The sequence below is a fragment of the Juglans microcarpa x Juglans regia genome, chromosome 2S (assembly GCF_004785595.1).
Source record: "Juglans microcarpa x Juglans regia isolate MS1-56 chromosome 2S, Jm3101_v1.0, whole genome shotgun sequence".
NCBI lineage: Eukaryota > Viridiplantae > Streptophyta > Magnoliopsida > Fagales > Juglandaceae > Juglans > Juglans microcarpa x Juglans regia.
Window position 1 is genome coordinate 1296091 of NC_054597.1, and position 26757 is coordinate 1322847.

A 26757-nucleotide genomic window follows, 5' to 3' on the forward strand; every position below is an offset into this window, starting at 1 on the left:
CAATATAAGAAAGCTAAAAGGTATAAGAACGGAATCCCATGTTTATTATAACTAAGGAAAACGTAGTTACAGCTGAAGGTATGCTCACTCTTGAGATTCTAGCAAAATTCATTGAGGAAATTATAAAATGGACAATGCTATAGCTATCGCTTGGGCTCCCGTTGGCTCTAGTATATGTTTTTTTATGTATATTTTTTAAAGTTATTTTTTACATAAAATTTTTAATACTTTTAAATATTTAAAAAATAAATAAATTTAGAATGTCATTAAAAAGTACTTCTTTAATTATAAAGTAAAAAAAAATTATTAAAAAATATTTCCTTAATTACAAAGTAAAATAAAATTTTTTTTATGATTTTTTATTTTACTTCGTGATTAAGAAAGTATTTTTTAACGAGATTATAATTTTTTTTTTATTTTTATAAAATATTTAAAATTATTAAAAAAATCTATATAAAAAAAAAGAAATAAAAAAAATACATAAAAAGCACATGCTAAAATCCAGCGGAGCCCCCACAAGTGGCTCTACCATTATTTTTATAAAATTTATGTCGTGGATTCTAAAAAATGCCATTTCTATTCCAATGTTCTCTCCTCTGAGCTCCTGTTCCCTTTCATTGTCTCGACTCTCTGCCACATTATGAACACGTGACATGTCAGATTGGATGTTTTGGATCATTGAAGATTCCTGGAATGAGACGGCTGCGTTTGGTTAGAAATCCTATCTCAACTTACCTTAAACTAATTATTAATTAAATTTACTATTTTTTTAACTTTTTACAAAAAAATTAAATTCATCTCTCAACGTATTTACATTTAAACATATTTTAATAAAACTTACAAAACACTACTATTTACATATCAACTCAAGCCTAGGGTTCTTTTAGAATTATTTAAAAAAAAAAAAAAGTAAAAGGCATTCTTTTGGAAATGAATCTAGAGTTTACATTCCGAGGTATATTAGGTATACTGGATGTAATGGTAAGATTAGGCAAACAGTACTGCTCAAGGCTGAAATTAGACAGATAACCAAACAGTAAGAAAACAACAAATCAGCTACTCATCATGTGTTATGTTTGACTAATGATCGATATTGCCATCCGATATCATAATTTTTTTCCTTCTTTTGACAAGCTTTGGATTTCAACAATGTAAACATAATAATTCGTATTTAATTGGATAAAATTAATTGAAGAGAATGATTTGGATTTTATTTTTTAGTTTAAACTATAAAATATGAAAGGTCCAAAATTTTTCACAAGTAATGAAATATGAGAATATTGTTATAATTGAGTAAATGCTTAAATGGTTAAAGTAAAAATGGCGAAACATAAATATAGATAAATCAATAAAAGCAAATTAAGCACAATTGGATTTGACTATCAATTCGAGCTCAAAATTCCTAAAGAAATAGGCGAAGATGTTCGAGTCACATCCTCATTGGATTATGCAAATGTAAATACAAAATTTACATAATATTACATGATTTTACATTTGACTATTCCACTTAAAACTTATTCCTACATTAGATTATCCATCTATTAGTTAAAATAATAATAATAATAATAATAATAATAATTTTAAAAAATTATTTTTTCTATTAATTATTTTTTTCTAAATTAGAGCTACAGAGAAACATTGTTTTTCTTTCTTTTTTATTAATCGTACATATCACCTATTTCTAGGTAAAAATAAAAGTCAATTAATTATATCAACCCACAATTATAACAAAAAAAGAAGAAGATGAAATTAAGCGTTGCAGGAACTTTCTCAAATGTAATTGTTTTTTCATCAAATGAATTCAGAAAAATATTTTAGTCCCTGAGAGAGGGGTCCGTAGGATTTCATTTCTAAAAGATTTAAAACAGAGCAGGTAGAGAAAGAGAGAGTGTGTTCAGAGTTAAAAGAAAATATTTTTTATTCTATTTAGTCTAGTTACAGTGAAATCTAAATATGACCCACAACACTAATTTAATATAACTAGAAGTCATTTTTTGTTGCATTTGTATAATTCAATACAGTGTATTTTTTAATTCTATTATCCAAACTCCTCATTTTTTTTTTTTTTTTTGAATTTGTATAATTCAATGCTAATTGTTCTCAAATGGCTAACTCATTGAAAACTCCCAATCGAGTACTCCACTCCCAAAATACAGCCCTCGTGTGAAGGCTTTCTTGTCTGTTCCTTAACCTAGGGCTTGGAACCCCAAGCATGCAACTCAAGTTGAAAAATGGGTCAAACTATTGTAGCCAAAATAAAAGCATTGTAACCTCTTTCTTTGTGAAACATTTACTCCCAAGTACAATGACCATGTTCCCAAGGGGGGGCAAATACATCGTGGTTGGCCTTTCACCCTATATGTATAATTCCAATATTATTTTTCCTAATTCTTATGGTATGGGAAACTACCAATGAAAATTAAACTCTCAGCCCTTTCTTTTTTGGTTGAGATATCATGAGGAAATTAAGGGATCCAATCCAAATGGACAGAAAAGGATTGGGAATTTGTATTCTACTGTCAGATTATAGGGAAATTAATTAAGTATATTATTATCAGATTGCTTGTGAAGTTCAACGTTCTATATATATAAATAAATTAATGTAGTGTTTGCGAATTGGAAGCAAATTGAAGGGAAAAAAAAGAAAACAAGGAAACAAAATTGGAGTCCACAATAATACATTAAATTTATAAAAACCAAAGCACATTTCTTTCACTTCAATTTATTTAAATTGGGTTTTATTCAGTACACCCAAATTAAATAATTTTAAAACAAAACATTGGTTTGGTGGACTAGTGTAATTACTTTAAACTTGGCCTATTCATGCGTACGTATGAATTAATATATATGATTCTCATTGCTGGTCCAAAACGCAAGTGAAATCTTGTTTCTTTTTGAATAAAAAAAGATATCTGTATTTATCTGTAAATAATATCATCAGTACAATCCTTATCCTTTTCTATACTTTCTGAAATGCAACTTGGTATATCTTCCATCCAAACTATTTCAGACTCTAAATTAAGAGCCCTCTTTGCTAAAATGTGAGCCACTTCATTTGAGTTCCTGTTAACAAATGACACCTCCCAATCTTTGTATTGCTGCAGCATCTTCTTTGCGTCTTGTACTATGCTCCCATAGGCAAGGTAGTCTTAAATTGTATTCGTTAAGGCTGTGTTTGGATGTTGAACTGTGTTGAATTAAGTTGAGATGATAAAATATTATTAAAATATTATTTTTTAATATTATTATTATTTTAAGATTTAAAAAAGTTGAATTGTTTATTATATTTTATATTAAAATTTAAAAAAATTATAATAATGAATTGAAATGAATTAAGGTGATTTTAAATTTCAACCGTATCATAACAGTATATCTTCTGTAATATAATATAATAAAATGGCCCAACATAGCAAATTCAATGCAAGCCTAATTACTAAGGCCAGATTCTCAAGCCCAATTATCGAACCCAGCTACTCGAGCCCGAGTCTCAAATTCTATCGTGAAACCCTTTGAAATCCACCGACCTAAACGGAGAAGAAAAAAATCCAGCTTCCAAACTCAAGCCCTTGGGGCTTCCTTTCGCCTCTTTCCCCCCTTCAGGTACGCTTATATGGTTTTAACTTCTTGTAGTTATACTTGGATTTTCCGATTAGTTCTGTATGTGATCGTTAAACAATGTCCCAGTTTCGGATTTGTAAACCTATGAAATATGCTTCTAGGGTTAGGATTTTGTCATCGAACCGATATTTCACTTCTTTTGGACAATGTGACCCTTTGGTTTCCCGGAGTTACCAGCTTAGTCCTGCTTCTGATGCCCCAAACCGTCCATTTTCGACTGGTTTGATTAACCTAGTTCGTTGTAAATTATTTTCACAAAGCGCAAAATTTACCTGCGGTAAAGCCCTTTATGTGAAACCATTCTCTTCCGTACACAACGACGATGAGAAGGATGATCATGGTGTATGTGACACTACGATGGTAGAGTCAGAATGTGAGTTTGACGCGGATGTTGGGAAAAGTGTTGAATTGGCTGATGATGGGGACGCTGTAAATGGGAATGTTGTTAGTTATTCTTTGGGGGTTGAATTGCAAAATGGAAGTAATGATGTGGGTTTGGATACAAGCGGTGGTTATGTGCATGTTGCATCGCGTGATCCTGTTGAATTATATCATGAGCTGAGAAATGCTGAGAAGCGTGCAAAGCAGACCCGGCCTGATTGGGAGACGATGCAGGAAGTATTCAGTTACTTTGGAAAATCTGGTTGGGCTTCCAATCAGGCTCTCGCAATTTACATTGGTTTGTCGTTCTTTCCTACTGCTGCGCAGACTGTCGGAAGTTTTTCTTTGAGAAATCTTCTGCTGGTATTTTTCAGTACGTGGTGACGCTCGGTCCATCTGATGCTGCTGTCAAGTTCCTATTTCCTATTTTTGTGGAGTATTGTTTGGAGGAGTTTCCTGATGAGATTAAGCGGTTCCGGGGAATGGTTGAGTCAGCTGACCTCACAAAGCCCCACACTTGGTTCCCATTTGCACGGGCCATGAAACGGAAGATAATATCTCACTGTGGGCCGACCAACAGTGGTAAAACTTACAATGCTCTTCAACGGTTTATGGAAGCGAAGAAGGGTATCTATTGTAGTCCTCTCAGGTTATTGGCTATGGAAGTCTTTGACAAGGTTAATGCACTTGGGATTTACTGTAGTCTACAGACAGGGCAAGAAAAGAAATATATCCCCTTTTCAAACCATATTGCTTGTACCATGGAAATGGTATCTACAGATGACTTGTATGATGTGGCTGTTATTGATGAAATTCAGATGATGTCAGATCAATGTAGAGGTTATGCATGGACACGGGCATTACTTGGATTGAAGGCCGATGAGATACATTTATGTGGGGATCCAAGTGTTTTGAGTATTGTTCGAAAGATTTGTGCAGATACTGGGGATGAGTTGCATGAACATAATTACGAGAGGTTTAAGCCATTGGTGGTTGAAGCTAAGACCCTGTTGGGAGATCTTAAAAATGTTCGTTCTGGGGACTGTGTGGTTGCTTTTTCAAGGAGAGAGATTTTCAAGATCAAAATGGCAATTGAGAAACACACCAACCACCACTGCTGTGTGATTTATGGTGCCTTGCCACCAGAAACTCGTAGACATCAAGCTAACCTATTCAATGATCAAGATAACGAATTCGATGTGCTTGTCGCTAGTGATGCTGTGGGAATGGGTCTGAACCTTAATATTAGAAGAGTTGTCTTTTATAGCCTCTCAAAATACAATGGAGACAAGATTGTTCCAGTTCCAGCATCACAAGTGAAACAAATTGCAGGAAGAGCTGGTCGTAGAGGAAGTCGCTATCCAGACGGACTCACAACGGCCTTGCAGTTAGAAGATTTAGGTATCGTTTGGATTCGAAAATGAGTTGAGATGAGTTGTGAATAGTAGTGAGATTTGTGAGTTAAAGTTGATGAATAATAATGAATAGTAATGAGATGAGTTGAAATGAGTTGAGATGACTTGCGAATACAAACTGGGCCTTAGATTACTTGATTTGAGTGCTTGAAGCAGCCTTTTGAAGAAGTAAAGAAAGTTGGTCTCTTTCCTTTCTTTGAGCAGGTTGAGCTATTCGCTGGGCAACTCCCCAATGTTACATTCTGTCAGCTACTAGAGAAATTTGGTGAAAATTGCCGTTTGGATGGATCATACTTTTTGTGTCGACATGATCATATAAAGAAGGTTGCAAATATGCTGGAGAAGAAGGTGCAGGGATTATCTCTGGAAGATCGTTTTAATTTCTCTTTCGCCCCAGTTAATATTAGGGACCCAAAAGCAATGTATCATCTCCTGAGGTTTGCTTCAGCATACAGTAAGAATGTTCCTGTCAATATCGCAATGGGCATGCCAAAGGGTTCTGCTCGAAATGATGCAGAGCTATTGGATCTCGAGACTAAGCATCAAGTGTTGTCTATGTATTTGTGGTTGTCGCACCACTTTAAGAAGGAAACTTTTCCATATGTGAAGAAGGCTGAGACAATGGCGACGGACATTGCTGACTTGTTGGGTCATTCTCTAATCAAAGCCAACTGGAAACCGGAATCAAGACAAGCAGGGAAACCAAAGCCTCAACAAAAGGATGCCTCTCAACCAGGTGATGGAGATGCAAGAAGGGACATTCATAATGCCACTAGGAAGGCTAGGCGTGCCAAGACTAGGAGGGTGGCATTGGGGTTAGGGGTGAGATTCAGCCGGTCCGGATCGTACTTGTAGAACTCAAAACATACTTGCCAAGAATATGGTAGCAGACTGACGTGCAAAGTTCATTAACAAATGTTGGACTTTTGTATGCTTTTCTGAACATGACACGGGACTGATTTACACTTCATAGCTACAGAAACTGGAACATCCCAATTCCGAAGGTATAGAGAGTTAGCTCTTAATATTTAATATTAACTTCAATAATACAATTATAAAATCTAAAAAATTTCATAAAATGTTAATTCATTTAATCAACTCAAATATCTATTTTCCTTCATGGGGACAACAAAGAAATTCTCAATAACATAAATTAAAAACTCTAAAAGCTCGAAAATATATTTAACTCATCAAATCGAAATAATAAAAAATAAATCAATTTACTAACTACGATTCTCAATTAAAAACTTGTACCCTAGACACTTATTCGACTACGATCATCACAACTTGCTAGAACTTCCTACTCTTACTTTCCAGTTGAACCATCAAAATTATCTGAAAAATATTTAGAGATAAGGGGTGAATTATCAACAATTCAGTAAGCAGAGGGCATATACTAGTGTGTAAATATGAGCATTTACAGAGTTCAGAATGCAAAACAAAATATTTTTTTTCAGAATGCAGAATCAGAATATTTGTTTTCAAAATGCAGCGTCAGAACATGTTATCAAAAATATCAGAACGAAAGTTAAAAAATATTCATAATCAAAATTCTTTTGGCATAGTATAAACATCACATCACATCTTATCTTATTATATCAGAATAGATACCATGCTTAATCCCCGTGGTAGGGTTGTGCAAATCCCGATAGCTAACCAAGCATAAACAGAATGTGAATCTTCCCCTTATCATTCTCGGAGCCCCGAGTGTACACATAGGAAAGACCATGTAGAAAATCACTTTATTTTCAAAGTGGGTGCACCATAAACAAAAAAGTTGGTACCAACCCGAACAGAAACCACAGTTTTACACCTGTGGTAAGGTCAGAACCGAACAAAAACAGAAACAAAATGTTATGCCAGGGGTTTTTCAGAAATCATATCATATCAGAGTACAGAACAGAACAAAATCAGATCCCAAAAACATAATTTATACACAAAATTTCATATTCGCTCTCTTTTGCACAGTTCAAAAACAAATGTAAAAAATAGGCTAATGTCTACACCAGTCATGCCAGAAAAATACTTTATTATTAAACAAAATCTCATGAGTAATGTAGAACAAATGACTGAAGTAGTTCAAATTTCTTTTCATAATAAAACATGCATGCTTTTCAAAAATCAACCTCAGCCCATTTTATTTTTATGCAAAGTCTAGCATAGGAACCCCGCTTACCTGGACTTCTTAGCTTTTCAGAAATTTTCCCACCACAGTGCTAAACGAAAATTAACCGTCACCTGTAAAATAATCATGTAACTTTCATAAATTTTCAATTCACGTATTTCAATATCTAAACCTAAAATACCTATTTTAATACCCTAAAATTTCTCTTCACTCTAAAAACCATCACTTTCTAAATTCATTAGTTTCCATTTAATAACTCCGACTACAACATTAAAATCTATCTTATTTACTATTGAAGTTCAACTATATAATAATAAAATTGTATAACATAATTATATCAAAAAAACTATTAAAGTAGACAAAGCAAAAATACCATTTAATTAAAATAGACTTAATTAGTCTCTATTTAAAGAGTTCAAAATAAAAGTCTTGCACTACATTGTACTTCTAAAAATATATTAAAAAATATAATAATACGAACACCATATTACAAATCTTTATTATTATCATTATAAAATCATGTATTTTCTTAAGTAAAATTAAACCAAGACCATTTATTAAAAACATAACCCATTTAAACCAAACCCAAAATAACTAGAATAATTTATGTAAAAGTAAAATCTACCCCATAACATTTTTAAAACAGAAAACCATATGAAATAAGTTCAACACAAGTTAAGCCCGTGGGCCTTAGTGGCAAACTTGTAATATTGAAACGTATCTTTTATTTTTTTTATTTTTTTCTTCTTCTTCTTTTAGTAGCCCTACGCAAACCAAATTTTCACCATTGAAGTTGTGCTACGAATACTCATCGGAAGAGAGAAAGTTGCAACGGACGAAGAGCTGGGCAGTGGTGGGTGGTGATTGCGACAGAGCACTGAGAGAAAAAAAGAGCAACACGGTGAGAGAGATAACGGAGAGAGAGAGAGAGAGAGCGAGGGCAGTGCAAACGTGTTTGCGGTAGCTGGGCCAGGTTGTTTCAGGAGGAGGCTTGCGGTGGTGAAGGTCATGCAGGGGTTGATCAAGGGGTTGGCAACGTGGAGGCTAGGCTTCTAGGGAGGCGATGGCGTGGAGGAGAGGGGGTTGTCCGTGGTGCAATTGCTCTGTTTCGGAGAGCAAAAATAGAGTATTTCGTGGGTGTGTTTCCTTCAATGGCTGGGCGACGGTGGTTGGCTTTCCATGGTGGTGAGGATGGGCTGGAGGGTGGTGCGCTGTTTAAATGAGGAGTTGCTGGCTACGGCCTCGTGTGGCAGGGCAGCGGCATGAGGTTTTTCTTTTTTCGTGCAGGTGGGTGACTCGTGTTGGGCTTCTGTAGTGGGAGGCTGTGGCCTGGAATCGAACGGCAGCTTGGTGGTCACGGCTAGGCAGCCCAAGGCTGGCAGTTGGATGTGAACGTGCTGACGGCAGTGCTGAGGGGGAGGGCTCACAGTGAGGAGGAGAAGTGGACTACGGAGGGAAATGTTGGGTAGTGGGGGTGGAGACTGTCGTGGGAGGTTTGCGGCAGCTATAGGCTTGGTAAACTATCACATGCAGGCCGTACGTATGTATATATTTATAGGCGATGAACAAGAACCCTAGAGAAAGAGATGAAAGAGACGTGCAATATCATGCATGCCGTGGAAAACGGACGAGGAAAACAAACTTGATGAAGCTGTGCATGACGAGAAATCTGTGGGGCTGTGGGATTGGGTATTGGACTTTTTCTTGAGTCATCGATCACGACTCAATTTCTAGAAATAATTCCACTAGTCTAAAAATATATATAAAAAAAAAATTGGGTTGACTGGGTTTGGGTGTTACAGAAACAACTTAACTACAACAAAAAAAATATAATATTCTAGAAAAGAAAGTGAAGGAAATTTGCCATGTACTATGTCGCTGGGCATCTAAAACAAGAGAAGAAACCAATGAACAGAGGAAAAACTTCGTCTAATGATGGGTACCAACATGAACCTAGTCTTAAAGATATTTTGCAAGTTCCAGATAGGCCAATTACAAGATCCAGAACCAAGAAGATCAATGAAGCAGTGCAAGGATTGGTGCAATCCACTTGGGTTGAAGCTAGCATGAGCTCAACACACAAGATGAGTTTTCAAGAAGAAGAATCAGTTTTGATCTACGTGATACAGGCTATGGAAGAGTGCAACATAAATTAAGGCCTATTATTATGTTTATGTGATTGAATGCCTTTAACTTGTTTATTTCATTAAAGGGGTTTATTTTATTCGTTATAGGAATTAGTTTATAATAATTGGGTTTGATGATTCTTGGCTCACATATGTTTTATTTTGTTGAACTAGAGTTTCAAGAAATTACTGTAGTCGAGTTACTGTAGATGTGTTACTATTCATTCAAGGGTAGTTTTAGAAGAAAATACTTTATATTGACTAGAGTTTTAATTAAGTTTTGGTTTAAATACTCTTTGTACCCTCATTTTAATTAATTTATGAAATTTGGTGAATTTATTTATTGTGAGTTGAGTTTATCTCCAATTATTGTTGAATGAACTTTTAAATTTATCAAAGGTAAATCACAACCTTTGTGGCGTTCTTCCTTATAATTTAGATTCTTAATACAGATTCTTCAACGGGTCTAGATTTTCATATAATCTAGGTTCTTGAAACGAATTCCTTAACAGGTCTAAATTTTTCATTGGCTTATTTTGGTTTTCTTAGGTGAGTTTTCAAATTGATTATGAGTTTAAAGGATTCCATTCCCACGGGTTCATATTATCCATCCTTGCAACCTAAGTTACCTAACCCAACCAACATAAACAAGTCAGACAAACATATCATGGAACGGGGATGAACTATATATCTTACTTGGTAGATCCCACGGATCGTACTTGTAGATATCTACTTGCTTAATTAGCTCAATTGGAAGAGGTCGCTGCTGAATCTTTGTCTTGAGATAGAACCCAACAAGTTCCTTGTCTGTGGGATGAAAACGAAAACCCGGCAACATCACATCATCAACCTTATCGACAATATCGTTTGTCTCATCCATTTCCTCTCCTTTTAACAAAATATAAAAATCTTGACGGAGTTCAAAACGCAAAATATGCACTAGATTCTGATTGAACCAAACATTGAAACTGGTCTTTATCGCTTCTGCTGAAATGCAAACCAAAAGCAGGCTTTGTACTATTAGTGCAAACAGCGTAACAGCTCAAGCTTTGAGGCAGTACTAAATTATGAGCACAAAGGAGAACTAAAGTTCACTTAGTTCAAAGCCATTTATGCTTCGTGAAAAGGGTCTGCTCCCGATGCTTTGGCCGCCCTTTCAGGGTGACTAATGCAAAGTGTATTTTTCCACAAAAAAATCTCTATGATTTACCGAGAAGAAGCTGAAGCTAATTGGATCCTTTAAGCAACAGCCAGAAAGGAACCCAAGTTAAGCAAATGGACTTGTTAATCGAAGTTCTCACTTGAACTCCATATATGGGGAGTGGGAAAGAGGGTGGTTTTAAATCAAATTAAGGTTCTCGAGGACTATTAAATCAGCAGCTTTCATGAATATTAAAAACCAAAATTGTTTTCAGACTTCCTTCTCCATCTTCAATTATCACAGAAACGTGTCCATAAATCTTCAGGAAAATCAAAGACGACAAGGCAGATTTCCTATGACATATACTAATAATTTTTTTTTTCCCTTCAAAATATTTTTCCTTCTTTTGTTGGTTTTTGCAAACAATAGGATGGATCAATTTCCAATATAAAAAAGCTAAAAGGTATACTCACTCTAGGCTGTGTTTGAGATTCTAGCAAAATCCATGGAGGAAATGATAAAATTTAATGTCATGAATCCAAAAATTTAATGTCTAGATTCCTTGGATGAGTGTATTAGGCTGTGTTTGGTTCGCAAGTCTATCTCAAACTAATTGTTAATGGGATCTCTACTTCAACTTTTCATAAAAAAATTAAACTCATATCTCAATGTATTTATATTCAAATATATCTCAATAGGGCTCACAAAATACTACTATTTACAAATCAACTCAAAGCTTGTGTTCTTTTAGAATTATTTAAAAAAAAAAAAAAACGTAAAAGGCATTCCTTTGGAAATGCATCTTGAATTTATATTCCGAGGTATACTGGATGTAATGGTAAGGTTAGGCAAACGGTACTGCTCAAGGCTGAAATTAGACAGATAACCAAACAGTAAGAAAACAGCATATCAGCTACTCATCATGTGTTATGTTTGACTAATGATCATGCCATCCAATATCATAATTTTTTTCCTTCTTTTGACAAGCTTTGGATCTAAACATAATAATTCGTATTCAATTGGATAAAATTAATTGAAGAGAATGATTTGGATTTTAGTTTTTAGTTTAAACTATAAAATATGAAAAGTCCAAAATTTTTCACAAGTAATGAAATATGAGAATATTGTTATAATTGAGTAAATGCTTAAATGGTTAAAGTAAATTAAGCACAATTCGAACTTAAAATTCCTAAAGAAATAGGTGAAGATCTTCAAGTCAAATGGCCAAGTACTGGGAACTCCCAATCCATGGTACTCCACTCCCAAAATACAGTTCTGATCTGTTCCTAAAAACTAGGGCTTGGAACCCCAAGCATGCAACTCAAGTTGAAAAATGGGTCAAACTCTTCTAGCCAAAATAAAAAGCATTGTAACCTCTTTCTTTGTGAAACATTTACTCGTAATTACAATGACCATGTTCCCAAGGGCCGGGGGCAACGCCATATTTAAAATAATTTACGAATGAATGGTTTCTGTAATATTTTCATAGACCAACATATATTATACTATATAATCATCTAAAATTGTCATGGTTTGGTTGTCTTGAGATGTTTTGAGAATTTGTGAGCATGTAATTGGAGTGGTGGTGCTTGGCGACTTTGGGAGGTTTAGTCGACAATCGATGCATGATGGTTGATGTAATGATTGGCTTTGTGCGGTTTAATTTGGATTAATGTGAGGGATAGTTTGGAAAGGAAAAATCTTCTTGCAAGTGATTTTGTGTATCAAATTGCGCATCAATATTAAATGTAAGGTATTTATTTATTTATTTTTATAATAAAAAAAGTTATGTGAGTGTTAGTACACGGTTTGGTGCGTCAAACTGCTTGTACCTAGTAAATCCTGTTTGGAAATGCATGTGTGAATATAGCAATTGGTGGCCGTGCATGGTTGATGGGTGTGGATGGGTTATATATAATATAACAATATAGGATTTTGACATGAAATGAATCATACAATATTTACTACTACTTCATTAAATATTCGAAATATACCGCCACTTCTACTGATCATCTAGTTTATATAACAATTTTCATGCTACATTAAATATGAAGTAGTACTGTAATTAGCGATTGAGAATTGGGGAGGGAGAGAGAGAGAGAGAGAGGTAAGTGCCACGTGTATATGTTGTCATCTCATGATCAACTTGTTTAAAGGAATATTTTAGTTATTAATTTTGTTCATTAATCTCGGTTGGACATTATATATATAGATCAGGTACTATATATATATATATATATATATATTAATTACCACAGTTGTTTAAAATTTATAGATTAATGGTCAACCATTAACAACTATGTTAATAAAATACTGGCCCCATTATTAATTATATACTGAAATTAGAATGTCTTTGGTTTACTCGTGCTTTCAGTAGTGTAGTATTTAGTCATATATATATATATATATATATATATATATATATATATATATATATATATATATATATATATATATATATATATCTGAACCCCCATCTCATGATCATGGAAAAAAGGTTGAGGGCGATCTCTTAGAAATTAAGCAACCTTCCTTCATTCTCACTAGGAAACTAATTGCTTAGTTGCCCCATTTGGAAGTTGAACTGAACTGAGATCAACTCAGTTCAGTCAGAATGTTCCTGTCAATATCGCAATGGTCATGCCAAAGGGTTCTGCTCGAAATGATGCAGAGCTATTGGATCTCAAGACTAAGCATCAAGTGTTGTCTATGTATTTGTGGTTGTCGCACCACTTTAAGAAGGAAACTTTTCCATATGTGAAGAAGGGTGAGACAATGACGACGGACATTACTGACTTGTTGGGTCAGTCTCTAATCAAAGCCAACTGGAAACTGGAAACAAGACAGGCAAGGAAACCAAAGCCTCAACAAAAGGATGCCTCTCAACCAGGTTATGAGAGGCCAAGGTCACTTGTCAAATTATATGAGAAGTACGTACCTCTAAATTATGATTTTTTATTTTTCACTCATCTTGAACTGGCAGTCTTCATTTTTATAGTTGAAGTTTTTTTTTTTTTTTTTTTTTTAATGCAAGTGACAGTTTTCATCTTTATTAAAAAATACACGCTATGTATGGTGGTTTTGATATAGCTTGTGGTTCTATGTCTGCATAACTCTGGTGCTTTGCCTCGTATGGCCATACATTATTAAACGTCGGCTAGAACCTTACCAACTAGTGGTTGGCACACATGCATTCATCTTTTTTGTGGAATGCTTTTAGCATTTGTCGTGTATGCAGGTGGCCAATTGTTGTGCCGGTGGTGGTTCTGGTGGAGCAGGGGTAAGGGTAGTCTGGTTGTGGCGTTGTTTGCTTGTATATGATAGTCTTGGTTGTGCCTAGATGGTGGTGGTTGTCTTGATTATCTTCTGCTTGGATAATTCAATGAAAGATTTAATGTTAAGAACATGTAGATGCTTATAGATGTGTATTTTCTTGGGTAGTTGATTTTGAGAATGGTAATTTGTTTTTTTCAATTGCAATTAGTTACCCTGGAGGAGTGATTGGTGTGTTTAAGAATGCGGTGCAGTTGTCATGGTTGTTCAAGTGATGATGGTGGTGATGACATTGGATGGAATATTTGAAGTTCATACTTATTGACATATTGTGCTTTGGGAGGAAAAAAACGTTATGAATAAATGTGTTCTAGATATTTACATCTGATTACTAATTAGGGTTTTTTTTTACAAGAGGAAAAACCTTAAGTACACAGGATGCATACAAAGTGGTCGTAAAAGTGTTAAAGACCCAACTATTGATCCAAAAGCCTTAGACTATTGGATACTAATTTGGTTAACAATAACCCTCAAGATCATAACATTCCACCACACTTCCAAATCTGATGTCCACGGCTTCACTCATTTATTAGTATTCAATGACTTAACATTATGCCCATAGTATACATAGTATCAAGGCATTTTAATCCAGCCTATAGGTCGCCTCCTCTGTAACTTGAACTCGTGACGTGGTGCCTGCTATGATACCAATTGTTAAAGGCTCATCCATTGATCCAAAAGTTCTCGCACTGTTGGATACTAATTTTTTTTTTATCAGTAATCAAAGTAATTTATTCATAAAAGTAGACAAAGCTCAAGTACACAAGGAGTATAGATGAGAAATACCTAACTAGAGTTTACAACTGATAGTTAAAAGTTATGGACACTTAGTCCATTACAAGCAATGGCCCCCACCCTTTTAAAGAAAAGGATTACAGCCTGGAATTCCTTATATCTATAATATGTATGTATTTATGTATGTATGTGTTGGTTTGTATGCCGATGAAAAGCTTATCACGAACTGATCCATGACATTAGATATGATGTGTGTTTTTTCACTGTTTTTTAATAGAAAGATTGTATTTATTTGCCTTATCTATTTTTCAAGTACCAATCACTTTTTCTGCCGTGCAGGAAAAAGCTTGAAAAGTCTTTACCAAGTAAGAATACAGAGAAGGTTGCTGCATAATGAAATTGCAGGTATTGATGCTTCCATGTTACCTCCTTCCACATGAATCAAATCAGGGAATGTACAACGAACAACAGCAGAGAGGTTTTATTTATTTACATTATGTTTGGTAGGATGGGAAGTTGCAAGGGGAAAAGGCGGAAACAAATAAAGGAAGCGCACACATAAAAGGCAAATTTTTTAAAAACCATTGTAGTCTGGTTTGTTGGTTTAATTGTGAGGTCAGATTGAATATGATGGGCCTGGGGGGATATATCCTCACCCTCACCCTTTGCTCTTTTGTCCCTTTGGAGTTTTGCTGTGTGGGTGACTTTTGCCACCCTGCCGCCCAATCCATCTCACAAATTCCTTCACCTTTTTTCCAGTTTTTAATGTAACAAAGATATCCTGTTGTAAGACTCATTTGGAAAGGCACAGTTTATGATAGGAGTGGAATTTATACAACTCAGATTCTTAAAATGTTCGTTCTGGGGAATGTGTGGTTGCTTGGAAACCAGGTTCTTCACATTTATCTTTTCTCGAATGCAGCCTATAAGCGTCTGAGGATCCGCACAAAAGTAAACTGCAGAGTAGATCCAATATGCCAAAATTGGCACAAAAGTACGCAATATTTCATCTGCTTCGCCAAAATATTCAGGCCCCATTGCCCATCTATCACATGACACTGAAATTCTTTTAGACTTATATGTATGAACCAGTGCTCTCAAAGTTAAACAATATGTTGTGTTCTAAACCCAAGCAAAAGATGAATAAAGAGAGCGAAAAAGCGAACTCCAGTTCCTATTACAGGGAGAATAGAAAATACCGATGGTTTTGGGAATTGGAATTTCTGCCTGTACTCCCCCACAATATGAGCCTAAAGCTGTGTTTATATTAAGAGGTAACCTGAGTTAACTTGTGAATAGTAGTGTTTTGTAAGTCTCATTTATATGGCTGTAAATGAACCAGTCTGTCCGATAGTCTGCTCGATACTCGCTCGGTTAAACTTAAATCGAACTCGACTCGTGAAAAAAAAAAAAAAAAAAACTCGTTTGTAAAAGTAAATACCCTCTCGATTTGTAAATGACACATACTCGACAAAACTCGACTCGACTCAGCTAAGACTCATTAAAGCTCACTCATTTATGTTCGAGTTAACTCGTTAGCTCAACTCAATTAAAACTCATTCATATATTGATAAATATATATATACACATATGTATATATACACATATATATGTATTAGTTAATAATATAAGCATACCACTTTTATAATATATAATATGTAATCTAATTATTAATGTCTATATAGTAAATATATTTCATAGGTATATTATATATTTTAGATAAATATCAACTAGTTAAATATTAATTATTTATAAATTTTATAATTCAATAAAGGTTCTACTTGTTAGTTGTATAAATTCAATATTAGATATTTTATTTTTTATTTATTTAATTTATTAATTAATAAATCTTATTCAAAATAAAAAATAAACAATTCGAGACGAGCTCGAGTTGAGAATTTAGCTTATCGAGTTGAGCTCGAATAAAGAATAAAAAAAAAAAATCTCGAGCTCAGGCTTGAATATTTTGAGTCGAGCTAAGCTCGACAAGCCAAATATCGGCTCAGCTCGGCTCGATTACAGCCCTACTCATTTAGATATATTTGAATGTAAATTGATTGAGATATATGTGTAAATGTATTAAGTTGAGATGGATTAATTTTTTTTAGAAAGTTGAAGAAGTAGGGGTCTTATCAATGATTGGTTTAAGATGAGTTGAGATCACTCAACCAACCAAACACAGCCTAAATGAACCATACAAATTATCAAATGACAAATATTATATCAATGATGTCCTTTAAAATGAAGAAAAGTCACGAATGAGCGTAAACATTCTTATGGGAATGTGCTCGTTAGAGCCTAGTAATTAATCAATGAGTTCTTCTATTTATCATTCTTATACTATATATTTGTTAAGAAAAAAGAATAAGAAGATAAAAAATAAAAATATGTTTGGTGTAAGGATGATGAGTATAATTTTTCTTAATCAATTGTCAATCCTTATTGAAGTGCACATTGCTTGACGGACAAGTTAGGAAGTATTCACACCAACGAGAGAGGAAAAAAAAAGAGTAATGATACGTATAATTTTTAAATAGACAAATTTAATATTTTTGTAAAAAAATAGTAAAAAAATGTTTATGTATTTATTTTTTTAAGATGAAGTCTGTTTTTTTTATATAAAAAAATTGTTCTAAACTTATCTATTTAGAATTTATACAAATCATTTAAAAAAACTAATCTCGTTTGAATTCAAAATCTATCTCAACTCATCTCATCATTACAATTTTTTTAAATTTTTACATAAAATATAATGAACAATGATAGCCTTACAATTTAACTACATTTTATTTACAACTTATGAATAAAATAATAGTTTTTAAAATTTCAAACACATCAAATCTAAATCTAAACTAAAATAAATATTATAAAACTTATTATTTTATTGAAATGTTGTAGAAAAATGGTAAAGAAATTGTTGTTTTATCATTTCTCAAATATAATAAACAATTCAATTGTTATTTTATTATTTACAAACTATCTCAAATCATTTTAAATCCAAACGACTCATTAACATGTTTGGACTTAAATTAAGTTTATTTATTAATTTGGTAAAAATATTAGGAATCGTAAACTTGAAATATTAGAAGATGTAAAACGAGGATAAAAAAGAAAGAGTAATGCTACATACAGTTGTAAAATGTGCAAACGTTGTACAGTCACTTTGAAAAAGAGTGAGATTCACTATTAAAAAATTAATTTTTTTTCTTGTGAGTGCCGTATTTATTCACATTTTTTAAAGTAATTACACGTCACTTGCACATTCATGACTGCAATTATCATTTCTATAATCTCGGCCAGTTGGGGAAAAAAAATAAAACTTGGAAGAATTAAAGGGTTTGCACTTTGAAATTTATCAAAGTTACAATCAGAATCAATCCTTATGTTTTCTATCCATATCTTTGTTCTAGACCAATGCCTAAAACGAAAGCCATATTGTTTCTGAGTTTATAAGATGAAAATCGACAAGTTTTTATAAGATTATAAAGTATAAACCATCCTTTCTCAGAAATGGCGTGATGGCAGTAAATGATAAAAACTATCAATTTCTACCATGCCCAATAAGCAAGAAAACTATGAAGCATACACAGTTCCCACGCTTTTACAATAGACATTTTATCACAGGTATCATTAGGGAAATTCAAGTTGTGAGAACTAATGGAAAGAATAATTGTAGCCTATGTTGGTAGTGCTTTGACAGAGATTAAACGTCTACAGAGATGCTACGTATCCAAGCTGCAGGCAGTAGCCGAACTCCTCCATCCACTTGCAGAAGCCAGAGTAGCCGGGCACAGATTCTCATTCATTGCATCATAAAATGCTGAGAACTTCAGTGCCCTCTCCGTTTTTTTCTTTGTTTTTTCTCTGATGAGTATCCTATTATCACTCTTGATGTTCCCACTTGAACTTACCTTGGGGCAGCCTAGTGAGTCAGAGGCCAATGCTGTAATTCTGCGATCTGAAAGGTAGAAACAAGTTCGAAATAACTTTCTAAACATCAACACAATGGTAATAGGAGCATAAACTAAAAGAGAAAAATACACACACCCACACACTCTCACTCAGAAGTAGTAATTAATGGCTTACATGAGATCTCAATGGCAACGGCCTCCAAAGGGCATGCTCGATATTCCTTAGAAAAGGGGGCTGACATAGAATGACCTATAGTCTCCATCACATGCAATTATCTCCCCCCAGTCATCCATATGACTGAAAAGTAATCAAAATGTCACCCCGGTAATTGCTTATCATAAAAAATGTCACCAGTAATCTGCACAAGAACAGCAACCATCTTGAAAATGATGAAAGCGGTTGGCATCTCTAACTATTATCACCCTGTTTGTGACCTTTGAAACTAGTTTGGCAGCACTATGGCAATCATCACACATTCTAAGGTTCTTAATTACACGTATCGATGCTTCTGAAGGTGTTTTCATGAGGCCATATGCTATGGCCAGCTTCTCACTGTGATAACTGAGATAATTTTCTTTCTGTTCATCCTCCACATCATGCAGTACTGCAGCAATATTTGGCACATACCCTAATGGTTTAATCTTGGCCAGCAACTCCCCCACCTTTTCATATATCTGACTAGACTCCGGGTGTTCGTTGTCTTCTGAAACAAAGACATGGGTAATGTTCCTTATCTCTAACCAGCTTACCCCTGGTTCTTTCTTGATGTTTCTTTCTCTCATCAATTTCCGAATCTTCACAACCCCATCCCATCTCCTTTCCTTGGCATACATATTTGATAGCAATATATATGTTCCCACATCATGAGGGTCCATCAGCATGACAGATTCTGCAATTCGCTTCCCTAAACCATAATTTCTATGGACATGACAAGCATTAACTAAAGTGCGCCATGCAACGACATCCCATTTTACTGGTGTGGATCTCATAAAATTCTCGGCTTCATCAAGTAGTCCAGCTCTGCTCAGAAGCCCAACAATACAGGTATAGTGCTCCAGTCCAGGTTCGATGCCCATTTTTCTCATTAGGTGATTCAAATAGTATAATCCTTCTTGCACCAGACCCAAATGAGCACAGGCAGATAGAACCCCAATAAAAGTTACATAGTTAGGACTCACTCCTGAAGTCAACATGTCTTGAAACAAATCTAGAGCTTCTTTACCAAGCCCATGGTGGGAATACCCAGATATCATTGCGTTCCAGGTAACAGAGTCCCGAAAAATCAAATCTGAGAACACTTTATTTGCTCCTTTGATGTTGCCACTCTTAGAATACATAATAATCAAAGCATTCCCGACAATAGTATGGCCCTTGAAACCTGATTTCTTGATACGTGCATGCAACAGATCTCCAAGTCTAAGTGCAGATAAACTAGCGCTGGAGTTCAGCAAAACAGCATAAGTATATTCATTTGGCATAAAATCTTCAACTTCCATTACTGAAAATAGATTGAGTGCTTCCTCAAAGCAGCCATTTTGGAAATAAGCAGCCATGAGTGCTGTCCACGAGACCACATTCCGATCTTGCAAACGGTCAAAAACTTTCCGTGCATTCAGAATGTTACCACACTTCCCATACATATCAACAATTGCGCTGCTAACAAAGACATCACAATCAAGATCATTCTTCAACATCTGACCATGAACTTGCTTACCTAAATTCAAATCTTTGAGACGAGCACTAAGGCCAAAAAGTGAAATATAAGTAACATTGTCCCAGGCCTTACATTCACTTGCCATCCTAGCCGTAACTTCTAAAGCTTCCTTCAGATACCCAAGCTCTACAAGTCCATTAATGACTGAATTGTAAGAAACGACATCATACCCAGGCAATGTATTCAAAACCCACATTGCCCCTTCCACATCTGAGCACCTCGAATACATGTGAATGAGTGCATTCTTCACATACAGGTGAAATTCCATTCCAGACTTCAGCACGTAGCCATGACATTGCTTGCCCTCTTCAATCCTCCCACTCACAGAACAAGAGGCTAGAGCAATAGCAAATATGTATTCATTGGGACGCAAATTGTCCACAGAAAACATCTTCTTAAACAGCACAAGAACTTCCAAAGCCAAGCCATTGTGTACGTACCCCGCCATCAGTGCACTCCATGAAACTATGTTTCGTTCACTCATTTGATCAAACAGTTGTCGGGCAATAGATATATCACCACATTTTGCGTAGAAATTAATGAGTGAGTTGGCGTGAAATACGTCTTGGGTTTTGGAGGCCTGAGTGCTTGTGATCAAGTGGGCATGGACTAATTTTCCTATTCTTAAGTTTTTAGTCTCAGCTGATTTTTTCAAGAGCTTAATAGGATCAGCAAAAGGAGAGGAGGATCCACGATTGGGTTTGAATAGAAATGGCACGTAACTGAGAAGCGCGTGAGGGTTCGTTGGCAGTCTTGGAGTGGGCATCGCCATTGACCTTGATATTGCAAAGCTTAAACTCTACTACTATAATTTATAGAAGAACCAGGGCATGTAACTCCTCATGCTCATGGTACACGTGTTGAGAAAAGCCCTGCAAAGCCTTTTGACAAACAACCTTCAACTGCACATGGAGACTTGGAAGAACACAATGGACTGTTATGTCTAACAATTTCCATGCAATCATCTGTGGTATTATTCCCAGGTGGATTATCCGCCCAGTTTGCTGGTTTGTGACAAATCAGCCTGATTCTCTTGAAACTCAAAACAGGATCCAGGTCTGTTGAATGAGGGTAGCCGATAGTTGAGGGCTCCAATTCATCTTGTTGAAGGTCCTCAGGTAATTTCCTCTTCAAACCAGGAAAATCTTTCAATCCTGTGACAAAACCACTGAGTTATGGGACCACAAATATACTTTATCCCATACAATCCTGAAACTCTCCTTCAGAGGACAATTGCGGTCAACTACTACTTTGCAATTGATTGAACATACCAGGAAGAGGGTCATCGAGTTCGGAAGACTGGGATTCTAAATCACCACAGTTACAGAAGAAGTTAGTGTTATCATTAGTTCCCGAGAACCTGCAAGGCAAAAAAGACAAGGTTATTAATTATCTGAGATCCCAAATTAACAAAAGCAGAAAGAACGACATTACTCAATAAAAAAAACAATCTTCTGAGTACAAAAATGTTTCTCCCCTTTCCCTGTGCATTATGATGTCCTTGCACAGTTTTCATCTAAAACAAAAGTACAACTGTCGTAATACAATGGTCCATCACCAGACCTCAAAACCTTAGAATGAACTCCAGTGGAAGCTTTCTTTTCCATGCGTGTCTGTGAACTCCCAAAATATAACTAGAGACTTAAAGTGGGGTACCATCCCTTTTCATAATATCCACACACATATATATAACTAGAGACTTAGAAATGTTTTCTTTTTTCTTTTCTTGCCTTTAGGTTACACATGCCTTTTCATGGTTTTTGAACCTATAACCTCAGCTTCATCCCATTCTTGAGGTGCCTAAGCTGGAGCTCATTTGAACAGAATTGAAAAATTAACAATTCCAATGAATGCATATCTTGAAGCAGAACACTCACATCAACCGCTTTCTCAAGTTTATGTATGGCTCCAAGGTCATTTTTAATATATCTGAGGAACTCAAAATTTTCCCATTGAAAATGGCCTCCTTGGATGGACTCCTTTTCCTTTTCCATCTTAATCTCAATGTATATGACAATTGAAGATACCAGGTACATATATTTATAAGTGCACCCCGTATCATCCTTTGCTCAATATCACTTTACCAAGCTACTCCCACAAAAGGAGAAAGGAGAGTGCTTTAAGTTTTCAGGCAAACAATATATAGGCTTAGTCACATGCATGCGAACACTTGTCTCAAACCCAAAGACAGTGAGCAATGTGTCAGGAAGGCTGACCCCAATAGTTGGACAAAGGCTTTCATGGGGTTGGGTTTAAGAATTGAGATACATTCATGGTCTAAAAGGAGTAAGTATTTGAAAAGTTGTTGAAGCAACATTTCAAAGATGTACTACAAACAATTTTTGTTTTTGATGAGTAAGCTACAAATAAAGTTTGGGAATCATGTATCGCTTGACATTCACACTGAGAGAAAGAATTCATTATTTGGCAAACCTGTACATATGCTCAACAAAGTCATCTATTAGAACAGGCCAAGCACCTGGAAAAAGAGAAGAAAAGAAAGGTTAGGCATTACCTATTTCTCCTTCTATATAGATGGCCCCAAGTCCCTCTACCAAGCCAATATAGTAAAACATAGAAGTCAAAATAAGGTGGAAGTTAAAGGACATAACAATAGGATGTAGTTGTTTGCCACCATTTATTCATAACTCTCATATTATTGTATGCACCATTCATATCATAAACAGTTACGGAAACTGTTCATTTTAAGGTGAAATATGTCATATATATACCCTTGTGGCCTGATACTTTTGGGTTTTAAGACCCTAGTTTCAAAAGGTGAGCATTTGAGTGTAACTTTTCATTTTAAAAGGGCACTACTACTACTTAACACACAAAAGTCATCTACTAACACAATCACAACTATTATACAACATCTGTCACAAAGAGATAAAATGTACTATATGCATTATGCCATGATTGTCTTCCGAGAACAAAAAATCTGGTGAATATTTTTTTTTTAATAAGTAAAAAATCTGGTGAATATTAGTACCTTCAGGATCATAACCTTCCAGATATTCATGTACACACTGGCTGAAATCTAAAACTTGCTGCCAAGTATCCTCAGAGATGTTATGTCGTTGATTTTTCTAGATGAAATTCAATAGGTTAGTTTTTAGAAGAAATGCACAACAAAGATAATAATAACAGTAATAATGGAAGTTATAATCTATAATAAATCAAATCCATTAACATGCAGAGTATTCCTAACTTTAAAGTTATTGTGTACATAACATAACCTATGCTGGTATGCCCTACATGAGTGACTACTACTGTTCCCATTCATAGCAATTGGCATGCACACATTATCACGAACAAAGCATTTATGTGAGCTCAATAAGGGTATCATATGATATAATAAATGTTCCAAATTACTACCTGATTAATCTCAACCGTTTCAAATTACCATAATCTAGCTATGTAAAAAGGAATTACCATAAGCTAGCATTACAGCTGATTTTATTATGCTGAAATTTCTTGTGCATCAAATCTGTATAAATAGAAAAGCATGGCAAACTTCCGACATTAGACTTTAATTACCTCAACAAAGTCACACCATTGATTAAGCAGTAGAAATCTCCCAGCCAAGACTAACCTCCATGCAGTAACTGCCTTGCTTACAGCTGTAAACCATTCGCCCCCCAAAAAAAAGTTAAAAAAAGGAGAAACCTCATAACAAAAATCTGCGATGCATATCTCCTGTATGTTATTGAACTTATTTCAATAGATATCCAGTAAGAATATTATAGGAAATCGTGGAAAAGTGCCAAAAACTTACTGATGTTCTTTTGACCATTTTCACGGCACATGAAGAAAACAAAATCATAGAAGCGGGAGAACTCAGAAAAATCTACCTATATAAAACAAGAAAAAAAGGGGCGAGGTAGAATCATAACATGCAAATCACAAAACTACAATACACATCCCACATACCAATAGTAAAAAAATCTAAAAGCACTTCATATGAGATGCCAATGCATATTTTATTTTACAAGAAAATGATTGCTCCTTGCAGGTACAATTAACCGCCAATGATAAGCTCCTTACAGGTACAGCTCGGAACGACTACTGGGCCTGCCCCACAAACTCGGAGAAGCTTTCAAAACCGGATCGATTTTTCTCCAGGAATTTGTCCTTAGGCTGTATACCTCTATCAGGAGAGGGTAGAGTGGGCCGTTAACCTCTCAGATGTACACCACCCTTACCAACTTGTAGTCATCAGCTTTGGGATCATGACCAAACCCAAGACCCTCAACATCATAGTCTGCCTCTGGTGGACAAGATATAGAACGTGCAGGAAGGACCTTAAACTCTCTCATAGCTGGGTTCCAGAAGATTATGTTTCCACCAAAGTGGTCATCGTAGAGACAAACTATGCCATTGATGCATGCACCCAAAATGTACAAATTTTTCAAGTTCTCGTGCTTGGAAAACGGAAGATAACCCAGGTTGAGAGGCAAGTCAAGCACTTCATGATAATGACTGTGATCTGGGATCAAGGAAAGCACCACATTTTTTCTGGTGATTTGGTCCTGCAGGCGCTTGACGAGGAGACATGCATTCGTACCGGTTCGACGTGAATGATGGAGGTGATGAGAAACAAAAGTAGAGCTTTGGATGAGAGCGCACCAAGATTTGCTCACGCACATTGAAAAATAAAGGTTCTATCCAATACAACACCTAGAGGGGGTGAATAGGTGCAGTTCGATTTTTCTGGTCTAATCAAATATATTGACAAGTAAGCAATTAAAAGATGAAACAAATCACACAATAATCAACACAGAGATTTGGTTACGAAGTAAAAACTCATTTGAAGAACATCTTCAAATTCTAAAACCACTCCGGGTGAAAGACACCACCTAAAATTCACTATAGAAAAAGTTTGTTACAACCAATATAGAGACACTCACAAAACCTTTGTCGTTCCTAAACTTGGCTTGCAACACCACGAGTGACCCACTCGATCTCTACATGCATGTAGTGTCGGAACTCCGACCTTTCTATAGCATCCCACGAGAACCTCTTGATCTCTGTAGAAACAGCAGTTCCGGAAACCTTCCGGCCAATAAACATGTCTACTTCAATAGACTCAACAGTGTTTTTATCTTGAGTGTGATTTGGTGGAGGTATATTTTCCAAGAGATTCAACTTTGAATAAGGGAAAAGTTTCTCTCAAATGCTCTTGGAAAGAGGTTATGTTTTTGCTCTAATTTCTCCACCCCAAGGAAAGACCAAAAGGTTTCCTTTTATACAAACAAGGAAAGAGGCGCTCAAACCTAAGAGAAATAGGTTTTCAGAACATTAGCTTGAGCGAAGTGTCAATCGAACTTAAGTTCGCTTGAGCGAAGTGTCAATTGAACCAGGTAAGATCCTTTGACAAAGCTTTTTTTTTTGTTCATCTGTGCTTGAGCTTGGGACTGTGTGACTTGGGAAATTTGTCAAACAAAGGGTTGGGGGACTTGTGAAATCTGTGATGAGAAGGAGAGGGGCGTGGGGAAGCATCAATATCAGTGCCAAAGACAGCAGGAGAAAGCTACCTTTTGCTCGTAGAAATCCAAAAAAACGAAATGATAAAAAGCCTAAATTCTTGCCGTGTTGCTCAACTTCCTTCATCTATAAAACGGTTTCCAATTGCACAGCAGCACCTCAATTATTGGCACCTATATATGTATAAATAGTATATTATTATGTGCAGAGTATATATTTATTTTGGGGTTGATGTTTTATGAGTTTTGAACATCTGCATATACTAGGAATGCGTTAGATCATGTGGTTGTGCTTTTTGAGACAAGCCTGTCCTCCTTATGGTCCATAAATTAAGAACACAAAAATTAAAAAATACAATTGGTCTTTGGTTACACTTTTATTTATCATATATGTGGCATCATGAATGGGAGCCATCGATCCCAAGTTAGTCTAGCTATTCAGTGTGTTAGTAAGCGAGGTTGTAAATAGTTTTTTTTTTTGGAAGAGAACTCAGGAATCCTTCCAAGAGAAAAATGAAAATCAATATCATATGCTCTTGTGGGACAAAGCCCAAGAATCATGAAAATCAACAATGGGCCCCCAAGTTAAAATTAAAACAAAATTTAGCATGTCGATATTCCATTCACTACCTTGATCAATGTTGCAAAATGGAGACATGCTTTATTTTTACGTACTTATTTTGGATTCTTACACAAGTATTTGTTAGTGTTTCATGCACTTCTTTTTTGTTTATTGTACTGTGGACACCCAAAGAATGGTCGCCCTGGATT

General features: G+C 35.3%; 2 protein-coding genes and 1 pseudogene across 4 annotated transcripts; 1 reads left to right on the top strand and 2 right to left on the bottom strand.

Moving 5' to 3' along the window:
* The first annotated feature begins 3573 nt into the window (after positions 1–3573).
* On the top strand, positions 3574–15712 carry LOC121252660 (annotated as a pseudogene).
* A 3025-nt stretch (positions 15713–18737) lies between these two features.
* LOC121252654 (pentatricopeptide repeat-containing protein At5g39680-like) lies at positions 18738–21272 on the bottom strand. Of its 2 annotated transcripts, none has more exons than XM_041152384.1 (2): positions 18961–21272; positions 18738–18832 (listed from the first exon to the last, which is right to left on the bottom strand). In XM_041152384.1, exon 1 carries the CDS (start codon positions 21270–21272, stop codon positions 19134–19136), a length of 2139 nt encoding a protein of 712 aa, XP_041008318.1. In that variant the 3' UTR covers positions 18738–18832; positions 18961–19133. The 2 variants fall into 2 exon arrangements, with proteins under 2 accessions (XP_041008318.1, XP_041008319.1); XM_041152385.1 differs by having other exon boundaries at positions 18922–21272.
* A 74-nt stretch (positions 21273–21346) lies between these two features.
* LOC121252659 lies at positions 21347–24500 on the bottom strand. 2 transcript variants are annotated; one of them, XM_041152396.1, is made up of 6 exons: positions 24279–24500; positions 24041–24199; positions 23493–23589; positions 22934–22979; positions 21772–21860; positions 21347–21654 (listed from the first exon to the last, which is right to left on the bottom strand). In XM_041152396.1, the coding sequence occupies exons 1-6, from the start codon at positions 24324–24326 to the stop codon at positions 21347–21349; spliced, it is 747 nt and encodes a 248-aa protein (XP_041008330.1). In that variant the 5' UTR covers positions 24327–24500. The 2 variants fall into 2 exon arrangements, with proteins under 2 accessions (XP_041008330.1, XP_041008331.1); XM_041152397.1 differs by having other exon boundaries at positions 24041–24123; positions 24279–24498.
* Between the last annotated feature and the right edge of the window lie 2257 nt (positions 24501–26757).

Bases quoted from the DNA above. Each gene is read 5' to 3' on its own strand.
- LOC121252659 (XM_041152396.1), bottom strand. From the start codon at position 24,326: ATGATTTTGTTTTCTTCATGTGCCGTGAAAATGGTCAAAAGAACATCA. The intron at 24,200-24,278 runs GTAAGTTTTTGG...AATAACATACAG, and splicing joins AAATGGTCAAAAGAACATCA to GAGATATGCATCGCAGATTT. The intron at 21,861-22,933 runs GTTTGCCAAATA...TTTGCCTTGCAG, and splicing joins TTTGTTGAGCATATGTACAG to GTTCTCGGGAACTAATGATA.
- LOC121252654 (XM_041152384.1), bottom strand. From the start codon at position 21,272: ATGGCGATGCCCACTCCAAGACTGCCAACGAACCCTCACGCGCTTCTC.